This window comes from Scyliorhinus canicula, chromosome 8, assembly GCF_902713615.1.
Source record: "Scyliorhinus canicula chromosome 8, sScyCan1.1, whole genome shotgun sequence".
In the NCBI taxonomy this organism is placed as follows: domain Eukaryota; kingdom Metazoa; phylum Chordata; class Chondrichthyes; order Carcharhiniformes; family Scyliorhinidae; genus Scyliorhinus; species Scyliorhinus canicula.
The window spans coordinates 181,254,259-181,278,403 of record NC_052153.1 but is presented as its reverse complement, the minus strand read 5'-3'; the positions used below and the strand labels follow the sequence as shown (position 1 = coordinate 181,278,403).

General features: G+C 50.3%; 1 protein-coding gene across 1 annotated transcript; it reads right to left on the bottom strand.

Annotated features, from left to right (window-relative positions):
* Positions 1-437: 437 nt before the first annotated feature.
* On the bottom strand, positions 438-24,145 carry LOC119970716 (scrapie-responsive protein 1-like). The gene is made up of 3 exons (XM_038805787.1): positions 23,990-24,145; positions 22,986-23,233; positions 438-805 (listed from the first exon to the last, which is right to left on the bottom strand). The coding sequence occupies exons 2-3, from the start codon at positions 23,219-23,221 to the stop codon at positions 751-753; spliced, it is 291 nt and encodes a 96-aa protein (XP_038661715.1). The 5' UTR covers positions 23,222-23,233; positions 23,990-24,145; the 3' UTR covers positions 438-750.

The following is a 24,145-nucleotide window of genomic DNA, read 5'->3' as shown; positions in this document are numbered from 1 at the left end:
ACCTGCGGAATCGTACAAAGAATTTGCCTTTCTTTAGGACTCAGGTAAGTGTACAGAGAGAAAATAAATCTACAAATAGGGTTGGCGTGTTCATGCAAAAATAAAATAAACTTTGACTAGCTGGAACTGTTCAAGTATTTTTTATTAAATCATGTAAAACAATGACAATATAACAAAAAATTGCTTTAATGTATAGTAAGAGAATCTATAAAATGGGGTGTTAAATGACTCTTATGTCAAGTTTTAAGACACCACAAATAGTATCAATACTTATAAGTGTTACTCGATTGTACATTTTGGAATAGATAAATTCATAGGTTCTCGGAAAAGAAGTTGTGCAGGAACAGTACAGGATTACATAATTAGTTTGGATAAATATCAGTACTTTAAGTGCATTTGAGCTTGTTCTTTCAGCATCAAAAAATTAAATGTATTTATTTTAAAAAATAACTGCTGTTAAATAGCATTGTACAGCTAACAAAAGCTGTTGATTCACAGGTTAGGTTGAAGAAGATTGTATACAAATGAGTGCGTTTTAGTGCTTACGCTATCATTTTTTGGGGTCTACAAACATAGAAAATAATTTTACGATTGCACACAGGAAATAACAACTTTTGTATTGTGAGTCACATTCTATAAACGTTTCTAAAAGAAAATGTTAGAAGTAAGCTGAACACAGGGAAGCACTTAATCCTCCACTTGATTCCAGACAGTAATTGGTTCTGCTGCTGCTGCTGTTAAGTTTCCTTTTCATTGAGAATTGCAAGGAATCACAAAAGAAATCTTTGGTCCGAAGAATATGTCCCTGAAAGAGAACAAGATTGGTACAGTCATGTGAAAAGCTGCTGAATGTCAGCAGTTCCTTTAAGGTTCCATTTTAGCTTTGACAAAAGCTGGCAGCGATAGTCTAGTGGTGCTGGTTAACAAGTGGAGCTAGTTAATGATTGGTGCTAATCACTGCCAATCAAATAGTCGAGCTAGTTGACAAGTGGTGCTAGTTTTAAAAAAAATAATTTAGTGTACGCAATTAATTTTTTCCAATTAAGGGGTAATTTAGCGTGGCCAATCCACCTACTCTGCACATCTTTGGGTTGTGAGGGCGAAACTCACGCAAAGACGGGGAGAATGTGCAAACTCCACACGGACAGTGACCCAGAGTGATGCTAATTAATGTTAGCAGATTTATCCCACTTTAAAAGGTCTGACGACAACGCTACCTTCATGCTTCATCCACACAACACACGCACAATAATTCCTGCTGTGAGCTTGCAATTATGGGGGCTCTGACTGATTTCTCCCTTCTCCTGCACAGGGTCACAAGTGATTGTCCTACCCAAGGTTAGCAAATTCAATATTGGAGGGGCAGGGAGGGTCTTCGAATGGGACCTTCATGCTCGCTGTGATGCAGGGTGGGTGTGGCAGGCAGCTGACAAGGTCCAAAAATACCAATCGCAGTTCCCAACACCATTCCTGGTGCCGTCTGTTTTAGAGGAGGCTGGTTGAGGGGCCATGTCTCCATACAATGGCCGATGAGCTCACTTGTTGAGTCTAAGTAAAGGAGGGCCACTGGAACTTTCCCCTCGATGTCCAGTTTGCCATATTGGTAGGGGACAGTTTAAGTGAGTGGGACTGGCGGTGGGTCGGAGTGCAGTTGTCCAGCCAGGCATGGGGACCTTCACCTTTGATGAGAGAGCAGGTTACCCTGTCGAAGTGCTGCCCCCATGCTGCGGCAGCCTGGTTGCAAGAACCAAATTTTATTTAAAGTTGCAAACATGTTGGTGAGAGGGCTGATGTGCTCTCGCTGTTACCTGCCACCAAAGCCTGTTGCTCTTCCTAAGCCGGAAGGGCCTCCAGCTTCGAGAGCCGACCCGCCAAACTCAATTAGACTGGGAACCTGCTTCCATGCCAATTAAGAAGGCATCTCTATGAATATTACAATGAGTGACTGTTTCTTTCTGGGAACAGTTTCGGGACCCAGAACCAATCCTGACTTCTGTTTCCTGTGCCGAGAGCGAAAATCAAGCTCAATAACGTTATCTTCATCCAGGAGATTCTACATATATCTATGTAAGAATAGAATAACTTGGATTTTCATTTACTCAGTCAAATAAGAGTAAACAAATGAAATATAATTGTGTTGTACATTACAGATGGACTAGCTATAAACTACTAATGCGTATTTGCTCAATTTGAACCATCGCGTAATCTATTGTATTCAACCGTGGTAGCTGATTACTCTGTATTCAATTATTCAGTTAAATTCTATTTAACTTGTTTCAAGGTTGAATCTGTTGACAGGAAACATCTGCTGGGGAAAGAAATAATTTGACATGCAAATATTTATTTGTGGAGAGCATGTGCGATTGTTGTGTTCTGATTTGGGGCATTTGATATACCTTCAATTCACTGAGAGGCAGAGAGAGCGAGTGAATAGTAGACTTTATTAGTCATGAACTTGCCTCGCCACAGTCAGTTGTACAGATGAATGCCGCCCACAGGCTATATATGGCCCCGGTGAGGGCGGAGCCATAGGCGGAGCCATACCGGGGTCACAGTACAGTACCTGGAAGCAGCTCATATCACCATTTCCAGGTCATAGGTTACAGTATAATCCATGCATTATGGTGAACACATTCACCACATTCACCGCCTGTTAAAAAAGTCAAGTCCAGCGGGGGTGACGTGGGGTCATTACATATTCAGTCTATCTGGAGGCCGGATCGCTCTCTTCGTCCTCCTCAGCTCTGGCGGTGCAGCAGGCACAGTAGTTGCAGGTGGTGACTCCAGGGGCGTGTGTCTGGAGCTTGAGCCTCAGTCCGGTGTGTTGGAGACGGTTGGGGTGTGGGGGTAGGCAGAGGGGTGATGGGTGGCGGCAGTGTCGGCGCGGGGCAGTACAGGAGACCCAGGGGAGCGTACGGGGCACTGTGGGTGGCAGCGGGAGGCGGGATGTAGGCAGGGGGGGCCCTTTGGCAGGGGAACAAGCTGGCGCCAGGTCCCGTAGGGAGACCGTATCTTGCCCCCCCCCCCGGGCCCCGAACACCCCGCTCAACCGGCAGCCAGCCATCGGGGGATCACCCAGGGCCACATGCAAGGCAGCCCCCAGTGAAGGCAGTGCCAGCCAACGGTGCCCCTGACAGCAGAGACGGGCAGTGGGATCACTGACGGCGCAGGATACCGACGGGGCAGGGGTGCAACGGGGCGGGGGCACTTGTGTGGGCGGGGCCCGCAGTGCCAACCGGGGCCGCCATTCCATGGTACCCAGATGGGCACGGGAGTATGCGCCATGCTAACATGTTGGCCTTTCACCCCCTGCAGACAATGGCATTCAGACACCAACCTGCGATGCTGGCTGCTGTGGTGGTGGCTGCAGCCCTGCAAGATACCCTGCGGCCACGTGAGCCTGGGCCTCTTGGAGAGGAGGGGGAAGCTGCAGCTGAGGGCCAGGCTGCAGAGCATTGGGCTGCAGAGGGGCAGGTGGCGGCCACACAGGCTGGAGGTGCCATGGAGGCGCCACAGGATGGCGCAGTACACCCGTGTACTGGCGCCGCATGTCATTCGAAGACTTACCAGACCGGGTATGCCAACGGAGACTGTAGATGAGCAGAGGGACTGTGGAACACATCTGCCAGATGATGGCACATCTGGTACCGCAGGGGTATGGGGGAGGATACCCGCTCCCAATGGCTGTCAAAGTGACAGACACCCTCAACTTTAATGCGACGGGGTCTTTCCAGGCGCCGAGTGGGGACCTGTCTGGGATCTCCGCTCCATCATGGATGCCCTACGCGCCCAGGTGGACCAGTACATCCAGTCCCATGTGGACCAAGCTCACCAGGATGCCCGGGCTCGTTGCCATCGGCGGGATACCCTGGGTCCAGGGGGGTGATCGACGGAATGCATGTCACCCTGCGGGGACCGGCGGATAACAGGCCGCTGTACCCCCACCGAAAGGAGTTTCACTAAAAGCTTGGTCAAAAACGGCTTGAAGGAGTATCTTAAAGAAAGAGAGGTAGAGTAATTTAGGGAGGGAAAGTTCAAGCTGAGGGTCTCGGCAGGGTCACAAAGGGTAGAGTGATTAAAGTTGGGGATGTGCAAGAAACCAGGTGGACAGAGATCTTGGAGGTTTGTAGGAAGGGTTTGAGCCAGTGTATGGAGATTGGATGGAGAAAGGCCTTTGGAGATGCTTTGAAACATGAATAGGAATTTAAAAATAGAACATTGCTGTACTGACATACGATTGTGGGCTCAAGTTGGTGCGAGTTAAGATGCAGGCAGAAGAGTTTTGGAGGAAGCCAAATTTACTCAATGTGCAAGGTGGTGGGTCAGCCTTACATAGATACATTGACGATAGGAGCAGGAGGAGGCTTTTTGGCCCTTCGAGCCTGCTCCGCCATTCATCACGATCGTGGCTGATCATCCAACTCAATAGCCTAATCCTGCTTTCTCCCCATAGCCTTTGATCCCATTCACCCCAAGTGCTATATCTAGCTGCCTCTTGATATTCAAAGTTTTAGCATCAACTACTTCCTGTGGTAATGAATTCCACAGACTCACCACTCTTTGTGTGAAGAAATGTCTCCTTATCTCTGTCCGAAATGATTTACCCTGAATCCTCAGACTGTGACCCCTGGTTCTGGACACACCCATCATTGGAAACATCTTCCCTGCAGCTACCCTGTCTCGTCCTGTTAGAATTTTTAAAGTCTCTATGAAATCCCCCCTCATTCTTCTGAACTCCAGCAAGAACAATCGCAACCTAATCAATCTCTCCTCATATGACAGTCCCGCCATCCCTGGAATCAGTCTGATAAACCTTCGCTGCACTCTCTCGAGAGCAAGAACATCCTTCCTCAGAGAAGGAGACCAAAACTGCACACACGCTCCAAGTGTGGCCTCACCAAGGCCCTGCACAACTGCAGCAACACATCCCTGCTCCTGCACTCTAAAACCCTCGCAATGAAGGCCAACATACCATTAGCCTTCTTTACCGCCTGCTGCACCTGCATGCTTACCTTCAGTGACTGCTGCACAAGGACACCCAGGTCCCACTGCACACTCCCCTCTCCCAATTTACAACCATTCAGATACTAATCTACCTTCATGTTTTTGCTTCCAAAGTGAATAACCTCACACTTATCCAAATTATACTGCATCGGCCATTGATTTGCCCACTTGCCCAACCTGTCCAGATCTTGCTGTAGGATCCCTGCATCCTCGTCACAATTCACCCTCCCACCTAACTTGGTATCATCTGCAAATTTTGAGATGTTTCATTTTATTCCCTCATCCAAATCATTAATATATATTGTGAATAGCTGGGGTCCCAGCACCAATCCCTGTGGTCCCCACTAGTTACTGCCTGCCACTTTGAAAAGGATACATTAATCCCTACTCTTTGTCTCCACTCTTCCATTTTTCTATCCACCTTAATACATTTCCCCCAATCCCATGCGCTTTAATTTTACACAATAATCTCTTATGCGGGACTTTGTCAAACGCTTTCTGAAAGCCCTTGAATGTATTTGAAAGTTGAGTCTAGAAAAGGCTTGCTTGAGAGGTTTAGTGGAGATAACTGAAGCAGGAGCAGAGATAGATGACGTGGAGGAGGGGAAGTAGGTGGTCTCAGTGATGGAGAGGCTATGAAGTTGTAAATTCAACTCAGGTTTAAGGTTGTGAATTGATTTAAGAACAAAAGAACAAAGAAAATTACAGCACAGGAACAGGCCCTTCGGCCCTCCCAGCCTGCGCCGATCCAGATCCTTTATCTAAACCTGTCTCCTATTTTCCAAGGATCTACTTCCCTCTGTTCCCCGCCCGTTCATATATCTGTCCAGTTGCATCTTAAATGATGCTATCGTGCCCGCCTCTACCACCTCCGTTGGCAAAGCGTTCCAGGCACCCACCACCCTCTGCGTAAAAATCTTTCCATGCACATCTCCCTTAAACTTTCCCCCTCTCACCTTGAAATCGTGACCCCTTGTAATTGACACCCCCACTCTTGGAAAAAGCTTGTTGCTATCCACCCTGTCCATACCTCTCATTAATTTGTAGACCTCAATCAGGTCTCCCCTCAACCTCCGTCTTTCCAACGAAAACAATCCTAATCTACTCAACCGTTCTTCATAGCTAGCACCCTCCATACCAGGCAACATCCTGGTGAACCTCCTCTGCACCCTGTCTTAAAGCATCCACATCCTTCTGGTAATGTGGCGACCAGAACTGCATGCAGTATTCCAAATGTGGCCTAACCAAAGTCTGTTACAACTGTAACATGACTTGCCGACTCTTGTACTCAAACCCCGTCCGATGAAGGCAAGCATGCTGTATGCCTTCTTGACCACTCTATCGACCTGCATTGCCACCTTCAGGGTACAATGGACCTGAACTCCCAGATCTCTCTGTACATCAATTTTCCCCAGGACTCTTCCATTGACCATATAGTCCGCTCTTGAGTTAGATCTTTCAAAATGCATCACCTCGCATTTGCCTGGATTGAACTCCATCTGCCATTTCTCTGCCCAACTCTCCAATCTATCTATATTTTGCTGTATTCTCTGACAGTCCTCCTCGCTATCTGCAACTCCACCAATCTTCGTATCATCTGCAAACTTGCTCATCAGACCACTTACACCTTCGTCCAGATCATTTATATATATCACAAACAACAATGGTCCGAGCACGGATCCCTGTAGATCACCACTAGTCACCTTTCTCCATTTTGAGACACTCCCTTCCACCACTACTCTCTGTCTCCTGTTGCCCAGCCAGTTCTGTATCCATCTAGCTAGTACACCCTGAACCCCATACGACTTCACTTTTTCCATCAACCTGCCATGGGAAACTTTATCAAACGCCTTACTGAAGTCCATGTATATGACATCTACAACCCTTCCCTCATCAATTAACTTTGTCACTTCCTCAAAGAATTCTATTAGGTTTGTAAGACATGACCTTCCCTGTACAAAACCATGCTGCTTATCACTGATAAGTCTATTTTCATCCAAATGTGAATAGATCCTATCCCTCAGCATCTTCTCCAACAGTTTGCCTACCACTGATGTCAAACTCACAGGTCTATAGTTCCCTGGATTATCCCTGCTACCCTTCTTAAACAAAGGGACAACATTAGCAATTCTCCAGTCCTCCGGGACCTCGCCCGTGCTCAAGAATGCTGCAAAGATATCTGTTAAGGCCCCAGCTATTTCGTCCCTCGCTTCCCTCAATAACCTGGGATAGATCCCATCCAGTCCTGGGGACTTGTCCACCTTAATGCCTTTTAGAATACCCAAAACCTCCCCCTTCCTTATGCCGACATGACCAAGAGTATTTAAACATCCATCCCTCGCCTCAACATCCGTCATGTCCTTCTCCTTGGTGAATACCGATGCAAAGTACTCATTAAGAATCTCACTCATTTCCTCTGAGTCCACGCATAAATTCCCTCTTTTGTCTTTGAGTGGGCCAATCCTTTCTCTAGTTACCCTCTTGCTCCTTATATATGAATAAAAGGCTTTGGGATTTTCCTTAACCCTGTTAGCCAAAGATATTTCATGACCCCTTTTATTTTTATTTTTTAAAATAATTTTTATTGAGAAATTTTGATTTTATACAACAATAACGCACCTTAGTAAAATACCGAAAATAACAATAATATTAACAATCATATACATTCGCCCCATCCCCATGAACAACCCAGCATTTTAACAACAACGCAAATTAACACACTATAAAGTTACAGAATAAACACTACAATAATGCACCCCCCCCCCCCCCCCCCCCCCCCGGGGTTGCTGCTGCTATTGACCCAGTTACCTATCTCTGAGCCAGGAAGTCCAGAAAAGGCTGCCACCGTTTATAGAACCCTTGTGTTGATCCTCTCAGGGCAAATTTGACCTTTTCCAATTTTATAAATCCCGCCATGTCACTGATCCAGGTCTCCACGCTTGGGGGCCTCGCATCCTTCCACTGTAGCAGAATCCTTTGACGGGCTACTAGGGACGCAAAGGCCAGGACCCCGGCCTCTTTCGCCTCCTGCACTCCCGGCTCCACCCCAACCCCAAAAATCGCGAGTCCCCACCCTGGCTTGACCCTGGATCCAACCACCCTCGACACCGTCCCCGCCACCCCCTTCCAGAATTCTTCCAGTGCTGGGCATGCCCAGAACATATGGGCGTGGTTCGCAGGACTCCCCGAACATCTGGTGCACCTGTCCTCACCCCCAAAGAACCTACTCATCCTAGTCCCGGACATGTGGGCCCGGTGCAGCACCTTAAATTGGATGAGACTAAGCCTCGCACATGAGGAGGAAGAGTTGACTCTCTCCAAGGCCTCCGCCCAAGTCCCGTCCTCTATCTGCTCCCCGAGTTCCTCCTCCCATTTAGCCTTCAGCTCCTCCACTGACAACTCCTCCACCTCCTGCATTACCTTATAGATGTCAGACACCTTCCCCTCTCCTACCCACACCCCCGAAAGCACTCTGTCCATCGTCCCCTGCGAGGGCAGCAAAGGGAATCCCTCTACCTGTCGCCTAGCAAACGCCTTTACCTGCAGGTATCTGAACATGTTCCCCTGGGGAAGGCCAAATTTATCTTCCAGTTCCCCCAGGCCCGCAAACCTCCCGCCAATAAACAGGTCCCTCAATTTGCTGATGCCCGCCCTTTGCCATCCCCTGAATCCCCCATCCGTGTTCCCCGGGATGAACCGATGGTTGCCACCCAGTGGAGCCTCCATCGAGCCCCCTGTTTCCCCCCGATGCCGTCTCCACTGTCCCCAGATTCTTAGGGTCGCCGCCACCACCGGGCTCGTGGTAACCCTCTTGGGGGAGAGCGGCAACGGTGCCGTTACCATGGCACCCAGGCTCGTACCTCTACATGACGCCACCTCCATTCTTTTCCACGCTGCCCCTCCCCCCTCCATCACCCATTTACGCACCATTGACACATTGGCTGCCCAATAGTACCCCAGAAGGTTGGGCAGCGCCAGCCCGCCTCTATCCCTTCCTCGCTCCAGGAACACCCTCCTCACTCTCGGAGTCCCATGTGCCCACACAAAGCTCAGAATACTGCTGGTCACTCTCCTAAAGAAGGCCCTAGGGATAAATATGGGCAGGCACTGAAAAAGGAACAAGAACCTCGGAAGCACTGTCATTTTGACGGACTGCACCCTCCCCGCCAACGACAATGGCAGCATGTCCCACCTCCTGAACTCCTCCTCCATCTGATCTACCAGTCTGGTAAAGTTATGCTTGTGGAGAGTCCCCCAGTCCCTGGCCACTTGCACCCCCAGGTACCTAAAGCTCTCCCCTGCCCTCCTAAGCGGGAGCCTACCAATTCTTTCCTCCTGGTCTCCAGGGTGCACCACAAACACCTCGCTCTTGCCTAAGTTTAATTTATAACCTGAGAAGGTCCCAAACTCGGCTAGTAACTCCATCACTCCCGGCATCCCTCCCACCGGGTCCGCCACATACAGTAACAGGTCGTCGGCATACAATGACACCCTATGTTCCTCTCCACCTCGCACCAAGCCTCTCCACCTCTCTGAATCTCTCAATGCCATCGCCAGCGGCTCGATTGCCAGTGCAAACAACAAGGGGGACAAAGGGCAACCCTGCCTGGTCCCTCGGTAAAGCCGGACGTACTCCGACCTCCTCCTATTCGTGGCCACGCACGCCATCGGGGCCTCATATAGCAGCCTTACCCATCTAATGAACCCTTCACCAAATCCAAACCTCCCCAACACCTCCCATAGGTACCCCCACTCCACTCTATCGAAGGCCTTCTCCGCATCCAGCGCCACCACTATCTCTGCCTCCCCCTCAATCGCCGGCATCATAATGACATTCAGCAATCTCCGCACATTCGTGTTCAGCTGCCTTCCCTTCACAAAACCTGTCTGGTCCTCATGCACAACCCCTGGCACACAGTCCTCTATCCTGGTGGCCAGGATTTTTGCCAGCACCTTAGCATCCACGTTGAGGAGAGATATGGGCCTGTATGAACCACACTGCTGGGGGTCCTTGTCCGTCTTTAAAATTAACGAGATCAGTGCCCGTGACATCGTTGGGGGCAAAGTCCCCCCTTCCCACGCTTCGTTGAGTGTCCGCACCAGCAAGGGACCCACTAGGTCCACGAACTTTTTACAAAATTCCACCGGGAACCCATCCGGCCCCGGTGCCTTCCCTGACTGCATCTGCCCGATCCCCTTAACTAGCTCCTCCAGCTCAATCGGCGCACCCAGCCCCTCCACCTTCTCCTCCTGCACCTTCGGGAAAGAAAGCCCGTCAAGGAACCTCTTCATTCCCCTCCTCTCCCCCGTTGGCTCCGACCGGTACAGTTCCCCGTAAAAGTCCATGAAGACCTCATTCACCTCTACCCCCTTCCGCACCACAGTCCCACTCTTGTCTCTCACTCCAGCAATCTCCTTAGCCGCATCCCGCTTACGGAGCTGATGAGCCAGCATCCTACTCGCCTTTTCACCGTGTTCGTACACTGCCCCTTGTGCCTTCCTCCACTGTGCCTCTGCCTTTCTAGTGGTCAGCAAATCAAATTTAGCCTGCAGGCTGCGCCTCTCCCCCAACAGTCCCTCCTCTGGTGCCTCTGCATACCTCCTGTCCACCTCCAGCATCCTTCCCACCAGTCTATCCCTCTCACTCCTCTCGCTCCTCTCCCTGTGTGCCCGGATGGATATCAGCTCCCCACGAATTACTGCCTTCAGGGCTTCCCAGACCATCCCCACCTGAACCTCCCCCGTATCATTCACCTCAAGGTACCCCTCAATACTTGCCCGGACCCTCCTACACACCTCCTCCTCCGCCAACAACCCCACATCCAACCGCCACAACGGACGTTGGTCTCGCACCTCTCCCATCTCCAACTCTATCCAATGCGGAGCGTGGTCGGAGATTGCAATGGCCGAATACTCGGCCTCCTCCACTCTCGGAATCAGTCCCCTACTCACCACAAAGAAATCTATCCGAGAGTAGACCCTATGTACGTGGGAGAAGAAAGAGTACTCGCGTGCCCTCGGCCTTACAAACCTCCATGGATCCACCCCACCCATCTGGTCCATAAACCCTCTCAGTACCTTGGCCGCCGCCGGCCTCCTACCCGTCCTAGAGCTGGACCGATCCAGTGAAGGATCCAACACCGTATTAAAGTCCCCCCCTATGATCAGACCTCCCGCCTCCAGATCCGGGATCCGTCCCAACATACGCCCCATAAAGCCCGCATCGTCCCAATTTGGGGCATACACACTAGCCAGTACCACCTTCTCTCCTTGTAGCCTGCCCCTAACCATCACATACCTACCCCCCCTTATCCGCCACCACCTCCGATGCCTCAAACAACACATTTTTCCCCACCAGAATCGCCACTCCCCGGTTCCTCACATCCAACCCCGAGTGGAAAACCTGCCCCACCCATCCCTTCCTCAGGCGGACCTGGTCCGCCACCCTCAGGTGGGTCTCCTGAAGCATTGCCACATCCGCCTTTAGCCCCTTCAGGTGAGCCAGTACCCTCGACCGCTTCACCGGCCCATTCAACACTCTCACATTCCAGGTGACCAACCGGATCAGAGGGCGTCCCGCCCCCCTCCCCCGTCGGCTAGCCATAGCCTGTTGACTGCCCGCCCCAGGCCAGCACCCCCTGCTCGACCCCGTCCCCATAGCGACAACCCCTCACCTCTGTCCCCCCAGCCCCCACCAGCTCCTTCTTGACCCTACCAGCAGCAACCCGGTATTCCCCTTTCCCCCCCTCCCTTCCCCCCCAGGCTAGGAACCCTCCCAGCCGCGAACCGTCCTCCATTGTACTTCCGTGGGTCAGCTAACTTCTGCTGACCCCGGAAACTCCCGCCAATAGCCCGACCCCTCCTGAAGTGGGATCATTCATGACCCCTTTTAGCCCTCTTTATTGCGCGTTTGAGATTCGTCCTACTTTTCCGATATTTCTCCAAAGCATCATCAGTTTTGAGTTGCCGCGATCTCGATTTGTTCGGCTACAGACAGTAGCCAGGGAGGGGGATGGAGTTGGTGGTCGAGTTTATAATGAGGGCCAAAATCACTGGGTGGGATTCTCCGTGGGCTGATTCCCAAATCGGGAAAGGCGACTGGGCGGTGAATCGGTCGTGAAGCGAAAATCGTGGCACGTATAGTTAACGCCATTTGCATATCATGGCTGATAAAAGCTGAGAGACCCCGCTCCCTGGATCTACCTGGCTTGCAACGCCTTGTGAGGCGTAACACAATCTCGTAAGTTGTTGCGATCTGAATCCCACCCATTGAGTTTGGGACCTCTTTTTGGCAAATCTGCGAATTACAGTGAGTCAGCTAGTCTCACCCAGGGACCATAGTTCAGCTAGAGCTCACTGCTCCAGTGCCCCACCACCATCCCCCCCCCCCCCCCTTTAAACCCCCCCCCCCGCCCAACCTACGCCACCCCAGGGATCCGATGGGGCTATGTGATGGAATGACCAGCTCACCTGCAGGGTTCACCCAGGTGGACGGAGGAAAGTGCTACCGCGGGCAGGGGTCAGACGTTGTCAGACGATGCGGAGCACCAGATCTCATCCCAGAACGGGTGGTCACCAGCCTTCCATCCCATGGGCCAGGCCTGCTGGTACTGCGAACACAAGGCCCTCACCCTTTAGTGAGGCATGTAATTATCACAGCAAGGGTTACAAGCCGGGGGGGGTTTACAAGGCCGGGGGGAGGGGGGGGGCGGTGTTGGTTGGGCAGGGAGGCTGTTGCTGGGAGAGGGTGGTCAGCCGGGGGGTGGGGTGGGGAGGAGATGTCCGTGCCACTGGCCAGTTTCGCCTGTCGATGAACCTGGATTAGAGAGTCCTGTGCGTGCTGGCCTAGGGGCACAGGTTGTGCAGCCTCCCTTGCCTGCCCGGGCTCCATGTCCCGCCCGCCCATCCTCACCCTCCCCTGCATCCTCTTCCTCCTCCAGCATGCGCCCCTCTGCAACACCATGGTGTGGAGGACGCAGCAGGCCACCACCATGCAGGAGGCTCTCCTCGCGCTGCACCAAAGGGCCCCTCCAGAACAGTCTTAGCACCTGAACCGCTTCTTCAGGATGCCGAAGCACCGCTCGATAATGCCCCCGGTGGTAGCATGGGTGTCTTTGCAGTGGGTCTCCAAGTCTGTCTGTGGCCTCCCGATAGATGTCATCAGCCACAACCACAACGGATTACCCCTGTCGCTCAGGAGCCAACCCCTCAGCCGGGAGGGGAGTGGGTGGGGGTGTGTCCTTGAAGAGGTCAAGAACTGACAAGTGTGCCAGGAAGGGGCTGGTTTAGCTCACCAGGCTAAATCGCTGACTTTTAAAGCAGACCAAGGAGGCCAGCAGCACGGTTCGATTCCCGTACCAGCCTCCCCGGACAGGCGCCGGAATGTGGTGACTAGGGGCTTTTCACAGTAACTTCATTGAAGCCTACTCGTGACAATAAGCGATTTTCATTTTTTCATGAAGACGTTGCTCAGGTATCGGGCACAGTCATGCATGATGTGCAGCTCACGCTCACACACTAACGGCACATTCATTGAGTGGAACCCCTTTCTGTTTGTGAAAACCGGCCTCTCATGGGCCCATGCTCGTAGGGGGACATACATCCCATCGATCACCCCCTGGACCTGGGGCATCTCGGCAATGATGGCGAACCCCATTGTGCGGGTATCCTGGTGGGCTCGGTCCACATTGAGTTTGATATATTGCGGTGACCGATTGTATAGAGCCTCCGTGATGGCACAGATACACCTGTGCACCGAGATCCCGGACAGATCCCCACTCAGCGCCTGGAAGAACACCGTGGCGTAAATGTTCTGGGTGAGTCCCACATGATGGCCACCGGTAGCGGGTGTCCTCCCCCATTCCCCGAGGTGCCAGGTGTGCCATGATCCGGCAGATATGTCGCACTGTCCCTCTGCTCAGTCGGAGTCTTCGACGACATGCCCAATCTGACAGGTTATCGAATGACAGGCGCTGCCGGCACACACGAGGCCTCATGCGGCACTTCGTTTGCATTTCCTCCTCCTCAGTCTATTGCGCGGCTGGCTCTCCATCCTCACCGGCTGCTCCCTGTTCCCATATCAGGCTCCAATGCTGCAGCTCCCTCCTCGAGCAGCTCCAGCTCGTACAGTCTCAGGGCATACCCCAGGGCTGAGGTGACCAGGAGGAAGGCCACCATTCTTGGTTGCATTTCGAAGTCCATTGTCTGCGGGGGCTGACCGTCAGACATGTTAGCATGGTGCATACCCACCCTGTGCCCATCAAGGTCCACTGGGCTACAGGGTGACTCCAGCATGTTCCCCTCCCCCCTCCCCACACCCATTGGCATGCTGCTGGCCGCATCCCTGACCTTGTTGGTGCCTGGCCCGGGGGGGGGGGGGGGCTTGGGCCCTGGTGCCTGCTGCCAGGTGCTACCCGTGCCAACGGTACACTCCGCTGCCATCTGGCGCCCTCCTGCTGGGACTACTGTGGGCATTGCCCTTTGATGGACAGCGTGCTGCCCTGCCTGTGGGTGGCTGCCGGCTTTGGGGGGGGGGGGGGGGGTTCTGGTGCGGGGGTGATGGCACCCACTGGGCTGGTGTCAAACTGCACAACCATCACAGGTGGCATCTGGACACCTCGGTCCCATGGAAGGTCACGCTGAGCCCACGGCCCGTCCCCTGGTCACCCCCTGTTGCCCCTGCCAGTGGCCTCTGCATGTCCTCCCTCCTCCCTCTCCCTCGTCGGCCACGGCGCCTGTTTCCCGATTTTCAAAAGCACAAGTGACATTTGCCATCGGGCATTCCCCCCCGGTGGTGGAGTAGGATCGCGGAATGTCCGGAGAATACCATATCAGGCCCACTAATGATATGCTTTTTGGGCGCATTGTGGCCATTAAATCATGCCCTCTATCTCTGGGGAAGGCGATGGCATAGTGGCATTGTCACTGGACTAGCAATCCAGAGACCCTGGGTTTAAATCCCTCCATGGCAGATGGTGAAATTTGATATAAAATAAATCTGGAATTAATAACAATGACAATGATACCAGTGTTGATTGGCGTAAAAACTCATCTGGTTCACTAATGTCAATTAGGGAAGGAAATCTGCCATCCCTACCTGGCCTGGCCTACATGTGACAGCAACTCTGTAAAATCACTCAGTTCAAGGACAATTAGGGATGGGCAATAAATGCTGGAGCAGCCAACAATGCCCACATCCCATGAATGAATTAAAAAAAAATTGATATCCAGTTTTTGGAGTTATTTAAGTCTGATCTTTAACAAAAATATTCTGGAAAAAAATCAGCACTCTGGCAATGAAAGAAGACTGAATGTATGGTAATATAATGATAGATGTTTATTTAATGACATGAAATAATGCTTAGGTTCGCTGAAGCAAATGCCACCTTTAAGGACCCGGACACATAAAAATACGGAACATAACATAAACTGAGAACTACATCTTCATTAATGTTAGCAACTCAAAAGAGGAAAGAAAAATTTGTATTTATGTTGCACCTTGAAGTGTAATTACTGGCCAGGGTATCAAGCTTTAATCACCCACTCCTCTTCAAAATAGTGCCATGGTGCGTTTCATATCCACCCAAGAGAGCAAGGATCAGTGCTGGGGTCTGAGTTATTTACAATCTATATTCATGACTTTGATAAAGAGACAGAGAGGAATCTATCTTAAGTTTTTAAAATTCTTTCTCAGGATGTGGACTTCCCTGGTTAGGCCAGCACTTTTGCCCATCCCTAATTGCCCTTGAGAAGGTGGTGGTGAGCTGCCTTCTTGAACCGCTGCAGGCCATGTGGTGTAGATACACCCACAGTGCTGTTAGGGAGGGAGTTCCAGGATTTGACCCAGTGACAGTGACGGAACGGTGATATATTTCCAAGTCAAGATAGTGAGTGGCTCGGGAGGGGAATTTCCAGGTGACGGTTTTCCCATGTGTACACTACCCTTATCCTTCCAGATGGTAAGTGTCCGTGGGTTTGGAAAGTGCTGTCTGAGGAGCCTTGGTGAGTTCCTGCAGTGCATCTTGTAGACGTTACACACGGCTGCTACTGTGCATCAGTGGTGGAGGGAGTGAATATACTTGCATTGGAGGCAGTATAGCAGAGGTTCACTAGATTGGTCCCTGGGATGAGAGAGTTGTCTGTCCAATGATGTGAGGCCGAGTAAACTGGTCCTGTATTTTCTGGAGCTTAGAAGATAGAGAAGCGATTTCATTGAAATATACAAGATTCTGATGGAGGTTGACAGGGTAAAGGTTGTTTCCCTGGGCTGGGGACTCTAGAACGTGGGGGGGGGGGGGGGGGGGGGGGGGGGGGGGGGAGAGAGGAGGACAGTCTGACGATAAGGAGGCGATCATTTACGACTGACATGAGAGGGAATTATTTCACTCAGAGGGTCGTGAATTTCTGGAATTCTCTGCTCCAAAGCGATGTAGATATTCCATCATTGAATATATGTAAGGCTGAGAGACAGATTTTGGTCTCTTAGGAAATCAAGGGATATCATAGAATCCCTGCAGTGCCATTCAGCCCATCGAGTCTCCGACCCTTGGAAAGAGCACCTAGGCCCACTCCCCCCCAACCTAGCTTTCTAAGCTCCAATGAGTACAATATGGAAAGGGAAGCTGAAGATCAAGATCATATTGAAAACAGGCTATAGGGCCTACTCCTGCACCTATCTTGTGTTCACACAGAGCCTCAATTTAAGGTCGCATGAACAAGTTGGCACCTCTGCCAATGCAATATTTCCTCAGTACTACATGGGGGTGCCAGCTGGGATGGTGTGCTAATATCCCTGGAATTGGACTCAAAACCCTCAACCATCTGACTCAGAGTCTCCCAAGGCAGAGGCTCCCTAAATTGGTGAAAATAAACGTCACTGGAAAACTAACATTAAAAAAGAACGAATATGAGTAAATGACTTCATAGAATCCCTACAGTGCAGAAGGAGGCCATTCAACCCATCGAGCCTTCACCGACCCTTGGAAAGAGCACCCATGCACCCGTAACCCAGTAAACCCACCTAACCTTTCGGACACTAAGGGGCAATTTAGCATGGCCAATCCACCTAACTTGCACATCTTTGGGCTGTGGGAGGAAACCGGAGTACCCGGAGGAAACCCATGCAGACATGGGGAGAACATGCAGACTCCGCACAGACAGTGGCCCAAGCCAGGAATCGAACCTGGGACCCTGGAGCTGTGAAACGACTGTGCTACCGTGCTGCCCCGAGATGTCTCGTTTCCAATTAATTTTTTTTCACAAATTTAGAGTACCCAATTCATTTTTCCAATTAAGGGGCAATTTAGCTCAGCCAATCCTCTTACCCTGCACATCTTTTAGTTGTGGGGGCGAAATCCACGCAAACACGGGGAGAACGTGCAAACTTCACACAGACAGTGACCCAGAGCCGGGATCAAACCTGGGACCTCGGTGCCATGACACAGCAGGGCTAACCCACTGCGCCTTTCAAACTGAGATGAGGAGGAATTTCTGGTGAATCTGTAGAACTCTTTATTGCTGCCCTCATTTTTAATTCATATTGATCTCTGGATTTCTTGAAAACTAATAAATATAATATTTAAAAATTGTATTAGCTGCGAGAGGAGCAGGTAGTATTGAGGACGCAGAGGGACTGCAAAAGAACTTGGACAATCTAGGAGAGTGGGCAAGTGGCAGATGGAATACAATGTGAAAAAGTGTGAGATTAGGCACTTTTGTCGGAAGAATACAGGCATAGACTATTTTTTAAATGGGAAAAGGCTTTGTCAATCAAAAGCACAAAGGGACTTAGGAGTCCTAGTTCAGGATTCTCTTAAGTTTAACATGCAGGTTCAGTTTGCATTCATTTTGAGGGTTCCAGAATACAAGAGCATGGATCTACTGCTGAAGCTGTATAAGGCTCCTTTTGGCATATTATGAGCAGTTTTGGACCATGTATCTAAGGAAGGATGTGCTTGCCGAGGAAAGGGTCCAGAGGAGGGTCACAAGAATGATCCCCGGAACGAAGGACTTGACATATGAGGAGCAGTTGAGGACTCTGTATCTGTGCTAGACGGAGGAGAGGTCTCACTGAAACTTACAGAATACTGAGAGGCCTAGATAGAGTAGATGTGGAGAGGACGTTTCCACTAATAGGAGAAACTGGAACCCGAGAGCACAGCCTCAGGCTGAAGGGATTTTCCTTTCAAACAGAGATGAGGAGAAATTTTGGTGAATCTGTGGAACTCTTTGCCACAGAAGGCTGTGGAGGCCAAGTCACTGAGTGCCTTTAAGACAGAGATAGATAGGTTCTTGATTAATCAGGAGATGAGGGAGGGCAGCACGATGGCGCTGTGGTTAGCACTGCCTCCTCACCACACTAAGGACCCAGGTTCGATCCCGGCCCTAGGTCACTGGCCGTGTTGAGTTTGCACATTCTCCCATGTCTGCGTGGGTCTCACCCCCACAACCCGCAGGGTAGGTGGATTGGCCATGTTAACTTGCCCCTTAATTGGAAAAGAAAGAATTGGGTATTCTAAATTTATTTTAAAAAAATAAGGGGATGAGGGTAGAAGGTAGGAGAATGGGGATGAGAAATATATCAGCAACTTTTTTTTTAACAATAAATTTAGATTACCCACTTATTTTTTTTCCCAATTAAGAGGCAATTTAGCGTGGCCAATCCACCCAGCCTGCACATTTTTGGGTTGTGGGGGTGAGACCCACGCAAACATGGGGAGAATGTGCAAATTCCACACAGTGACCCAGAGCCGGGATCGAACCCAGGTCCTCAGCACCGTGAGACAGTAGTGCTCACCACTGCACCACCGTGCCACCCCTGTCAGCCATGATTGAATGGCAGAGCGGACTCAATGGGCCGAAGGGCCTAATTCTGCTCCTTTATCTTATGGTTTTTTGTGAGAAATTAAAAAGGAGTAATTCAATGAAAACCCTTTATGGAATCTTGGAATGTTAGATTCTATATATCTTTACAGGCTGAAGACACAGCAAGTTGTGTGTCCGGCTACTCAAGCCACAGGTCTCTTGTGCAATGTGCCCCTGCTGTAAAAGCTCCCTTGTAACTGCAGGTCAGACCTTCCAAGGAAAGCCAATCACAGCTGGATTGACATTCTGCTCATTTTACTTACATCTTACTTACAGCTGCACACCTCGCACCCGAGCTTTTGACTTAAGCCTCCTCAGAAAAGTGCAATGCAGCGGATTCCTGAGGCCTTCGGTATAGTGCAGCAGGAGTCAAGGAAGCGGGTACTTTTAAAGGTCACCGCCACTTTGAGAAGCCAGGGGGTAAACGGAGTGGGTGCGAGTTGGGAGGGTAGTTGGCGCTGTATGGGCGATGATTCTGGGGATTGGGAGGGTGGTGGTAGGGGGGTCAGGTTATAGATGTTAGTTGTTGGGGTAGTCACATGGTCCAGTGGGATTGGAGGGGGGGGGGGGGGGGGTCACTGGGTAGGTAGGGGCATCAGGATTGTAGTCAGCTGGATGAGTTGGGGCATGGGGATTAATTGCGGGTTGGGGGTACTTGGTGTCCATTGGGGGGTTAAGGTGGGGGTCAATGCTATAGTTACCCAGGAGTTGGAAGTTGTTTAAATTCTTCTATCTTTTCCTGTGTAACTATTCTGCTCAGAGAGTCAGGACTATCAGAAGTCTCCGATTGAAATTTGGGGCAGCAGGGTAGCATGGTGGTTAGCATAAATGCTTCACAGCTCCAGTGTCCCAGGTTCGATTCCCGGCTGGGTCACTGTCTGTGTGGAGTCTGCACGTCCTCCCCCTGTGTGCGTGGGTTTCCTCCGGGTGCTCCGGTTTCCTCCCACAGTCCAAAGATGTGCGGGTTAGGTGGATTGGCCATGCTAAATTGCCCGTAGTGTCCTAATAAAAGTAAGGTTAAGGGGGGGTTGTTGGGTTACGGGTATAGGGTGGATACGTGGGTTTGAGTGGGGTGATCATGGCTCGGCACAACATTGAGGGCTGAAGGGCCTGTTCTGTGCTGTACTGTTCTATGTTCTAAATTGAAGTTTCAGATGGTGCCCAGCGCAGGGTAATTGTCCATTGGAAGTTTAGTCTTCCCAAGCCAATTCCTATCCAGTCCTTGTGTGGGGGCTTCCAGCCTGTCCCCCAGTGAATCATCTGGGGCACCTTCTGGGTACCACTCATGTGGAGCTTGGAAGTTCTGGGCCTATAATTCTATGCTCAAAAGACCATTAAAAGTCTGAGTTCAGCTCTGTGCATGATCAAGAGCAAGAGCCATTCCTTCCGCACTGATCACAAAATTTGGGCTGGTAACTTCATGTAGATTCTTAAAAGTTCATTTACAGGATGTGGGCACTGCTGGCAAGCCCAACATTTAATGCCCATCCCTAGTTGCCCTTCAGAAGGTGGTGTTGAGCTGCCTCTTGAACTGCTGCAGTCCCTGATGTGTAGCTACACTCACTGTGCTGTCTAAGAATCTTTATTGTCACAAGTTGGCCTACATTAACACTGCAATTTAGTTACTGTGAAAAGGCTCCAGTCGCCACATTCCAGCACCTGTTCGGGTACACACAGAGAATTCAAAATGTGCAAATTACCTTACAGCACGTCTTTCAGGACTTGTGGGAGGAAACCGGAGCACCCGCAGGAAACGCACGCAGACACGGGTAGAACATGCAGACTCCACACAGACAGTGACCCATGCCGGGAATCGAACATGTGACCCTGGAGCTGTGAAGCAACGGTGCTAACCACTGTGCTACTGTCCCGCCCAGGGAGGGAGTTCCAGGCTTTTGACCCAGCGACAGTGAAGGAACAGCAATATAGTTCCAAGTCAGGGTGATGAGTGACTTGGTGGGGAACCTCCAGGTGGTGGGGTTCCCAAGTATCCGCTGCTCTTGGCCTTCTCGATAGTAGTCATCATGGGTTTGGAAGGTGCTGCCGAAGGAAACTTGGTGAGTTCCTGCAGTGCATCTTGTAGATGGTACACACGGCTGTCACTGTAGTTAGTGGTGGAGAGATTGAATGATTGTGGAAGTGGACTGCTTTGGTCTGGATGATGTTGAGCTTCTGTTGTTGGAGCTGATGGAGTGTAGTCCTGCACACTCCTAACTTGTGCCTTGTAGATGGTGGACAGACTTTGGAGGTCAGGAGGTGAGTTACTCGCCATAGGATTCCTAGACTTTGACCTGTTCTGGTAACCACAGTATTTTTTTTTATAAATTTAGAGTAACCAATTCATTTTTTTTCCAATTAAGGGGCAATTTAGCGTGGCCAATCCACCTACCTTGCACATCTTTGGGTTGTGGGGGCGAAACCCACGCAAACACGGGGAGAATGTGCAAACTCCACACAGAACAGTGATCCAGAGCTGGGATCGAACCTGGCATCTCGGTGCCGTGAGGCAAGAGGGCTAATCCTCTGTGCCACCGTGCTGCCCCGTAACCACAGTATTAATGTGGTTAGTCCAGTTCAGTTTCTGATCAATGGTAACCGCCAGGATGTTGATTGTGGGGGATTCAGCGATGGTAATGCCATTGAATGTCAAGGGGCGATGGTTAGATCCTCTCTTGCAGCAGATGGTCATTGCCTGGCACTTGTGTAGCGTGAATGTTCCATTCCACTTGTCAGCCCAAGCCTGGATATTGTCCAGGTCTTGCTGCATTTGGACATGGACTGCTTCATTATCTGAGGAGTGGCGAATAATAATGAACATTCTCATTACAATGTTGCTGAACATTGTGCAGTCATCTGCAAACATCCCCACTTCTGACATGATGGAAGGGAGGCTATTGATGAAACAGCTGAAGATGGTTGGGCCTAGGGCACTACCCTGAGGAACTCCTGCAGAGTCCTAGAGCTGAGATGAGTGACCTCCAACCACAACCACCTTCCTTTGTGCAGGTACGACTCCAACCAGCGGAGAGTTTTCCCCGATTCCCATTGACCCCAGTTTTGCTAGCGCTCCTTGATGCCATACTCAGTCAAATGTGGCCTTGATGTCAAGGGCAGTTACTCTCACCTCACCTGTGAAGTTCAGCCCTTTTGTTCATGTTTTCACCAAGGCTGCAATGAGGTCAGGAGCTGAGTGACCCTGGCGGAACCCAGACTGAGCGTCCGTGAGCAGGTTATTGCAGAGTAAGTGCCGCTTGATAGCATTGTTAATGACTCCTTCCATCACATTACTGATGATTGAGAGGAGACTGATGGGGGGTGATTGGCCAGGCTAGATTTGACATTTCTGTGTACAGTATACACCTGGGCAACATTCCACATTTCCCGGTAGATGCCAGTGTTGTAGCTGGAACAGCTTGGCTAGGGGTGCGGCAAGTTCTGAAACGCAAGTGTTCAGGACTATTGCCAGAATATTGTCTGATCCGTTGGTTGTGAGATCGGTAAGCTCTGTCTACTACTTGCTACTTACGCTATTTGGTGCGCAAGTAGCCCTGTGCTGCGTTGACACAGTGTGGATACCATGGGCCAAGTTGGCCTCTTTCTGTGCCGTGAGCTTTTAATGATCCCCTGGTCATTCACCTCATTGCTGTGTGTGGGATCTTGCTGTGTGCCAATGGGCAGCTGTGTTGCCTGCATTGTAACAGCTGCAGCCCCTCAGGAGTATTTCATTGGCTGTTAAACGCTTTGGGACGTGAAAAGCACTTTATAACTGCAACTTGGCTGGTTGCAGGCAATTCATGACATGTGAAAGGCTTGGACACAGTTCTCGAGGTGATGTGGCTGCATGCCACATGTCACTCCTCAGAGGTGCCTCTCAGCTACAAGGCCCTCCCTGAATACACGTTTCTGGTTTTGGAGAGAAGGGCGAGTATTCAGTGTCTTTATTAAGCTAGACTTGGCGGTATTTATCAGTGAATCCCAGTACGGTGCAGGGAAAATAGTGTACTAGTTTGCTAAGTGACTCATTCACTCCTGGCACTGTGTGCAAGTCAGGTTTCAGTGGCGTGTTAAAGCTGCTCCCCCTACCGGCGAGGCCGGGTGGTGGAATGAGAGTCACTTACTTGGGGCAACAAAGCAATTCTTGGACATTGCAGTAGCAGACGATCTCGCAGTCGTTGCCGGCCCAGAAGTGATCCACCAGCCCCTTGTCTATGGGGCGCAAGTGCTCGGTGCCATCGGGGATGTTGTGGCAACTTCGACCCTTCAGGAGCTTTTTGTAACATGACAGACGATCAGCCGGCATGGCTTGGGTCAGGAGCAGAGAGCTCAAAACCAGAGATGCAATTAGCCTCTTCATCCTTCACTCAGGCTGTGGGACAGAAGATGGCAAGGTTCTTCATCGACTATTTTATCTTAGACACACACAGACACATCACATAATATATTACACATAACCTGCTACATATCAGATGCAAAACAACCTGGAGGATTTTGCAATTTGTGGGCAAAACAAAAACGTTGATTTCAATTTTCTTATTTTCTTGCCACACTTTATTCGAAATGTTTACCTCCAAAGCAATAAATGTCAGAATAGTTCCAACGTGAATTCAGTTTCCACAACCACCAACTCAGACGTGAGCTCTCCAGACGAAACAAGTCATTGAATTCTATATTTTTGGAAGCGAATCTATTTACACACGGCTCGTCTCACAATCCAGGAATCACTGTATATAGTCAGCCATTCTCAGCCAGACAGAGTGGTTGCTACGTTACCAATTCATATAGTAATCCAGATTTCTTTGACAAACAAAAATATATATATATTTTTTAATGTATGCATTTGACTGCTGTGAGAAATTTAAAAAGGTGGGGGGGGGGTCACATTCGATTGCAAGCCATGTATGGAATCAAGGTTTTAAAAAAATCAGCATAGTTGAATAAATCCCATTAGCTTTTACCATTTAGATATTGTGCAGATTAAATAGATACTTGCTCTGGAGCAGAGAGATATATCGCATTGAAGATCAGTCGCTAAGATAATGCTGCCCCCTCCCCAGGATTTTGAATACAGATTTGTTTATATTTAAGAATAACTGTTTAAACATGCGGTTTAAAGCTCACTTACCTTTCTGGAGTAGTGTGTGTGTGTGTGCAGCTGAGGGAGGGGAGATGTGGGCGCTGACACTCCCTCAGTGTGGATTGTACAAGGCACACACAAACGGGGCTTTGTGTTTGGTGGGGTTGCAGCCAAGGCTTGCTCGCTACCCACTCCCCCCACCAG

Bases quoted from the DNA above. Each gene is read 5' to 3' on its own strand.
- LOC119970716 (XM_038805787.1), bottom strand. From the start codon at position 23,221: ATGAAGAGGCTAATTGCATCTCTGGTTTTGAGCTCTCTGCTCCTGACC. The intron at 806-22,985 runs GTAAGTGACTCT...GTTCTCTTTCAG, and splicing joins GAATTGCTTTGTTGCCCCAA to GGACATATTCTTCGGACCAA.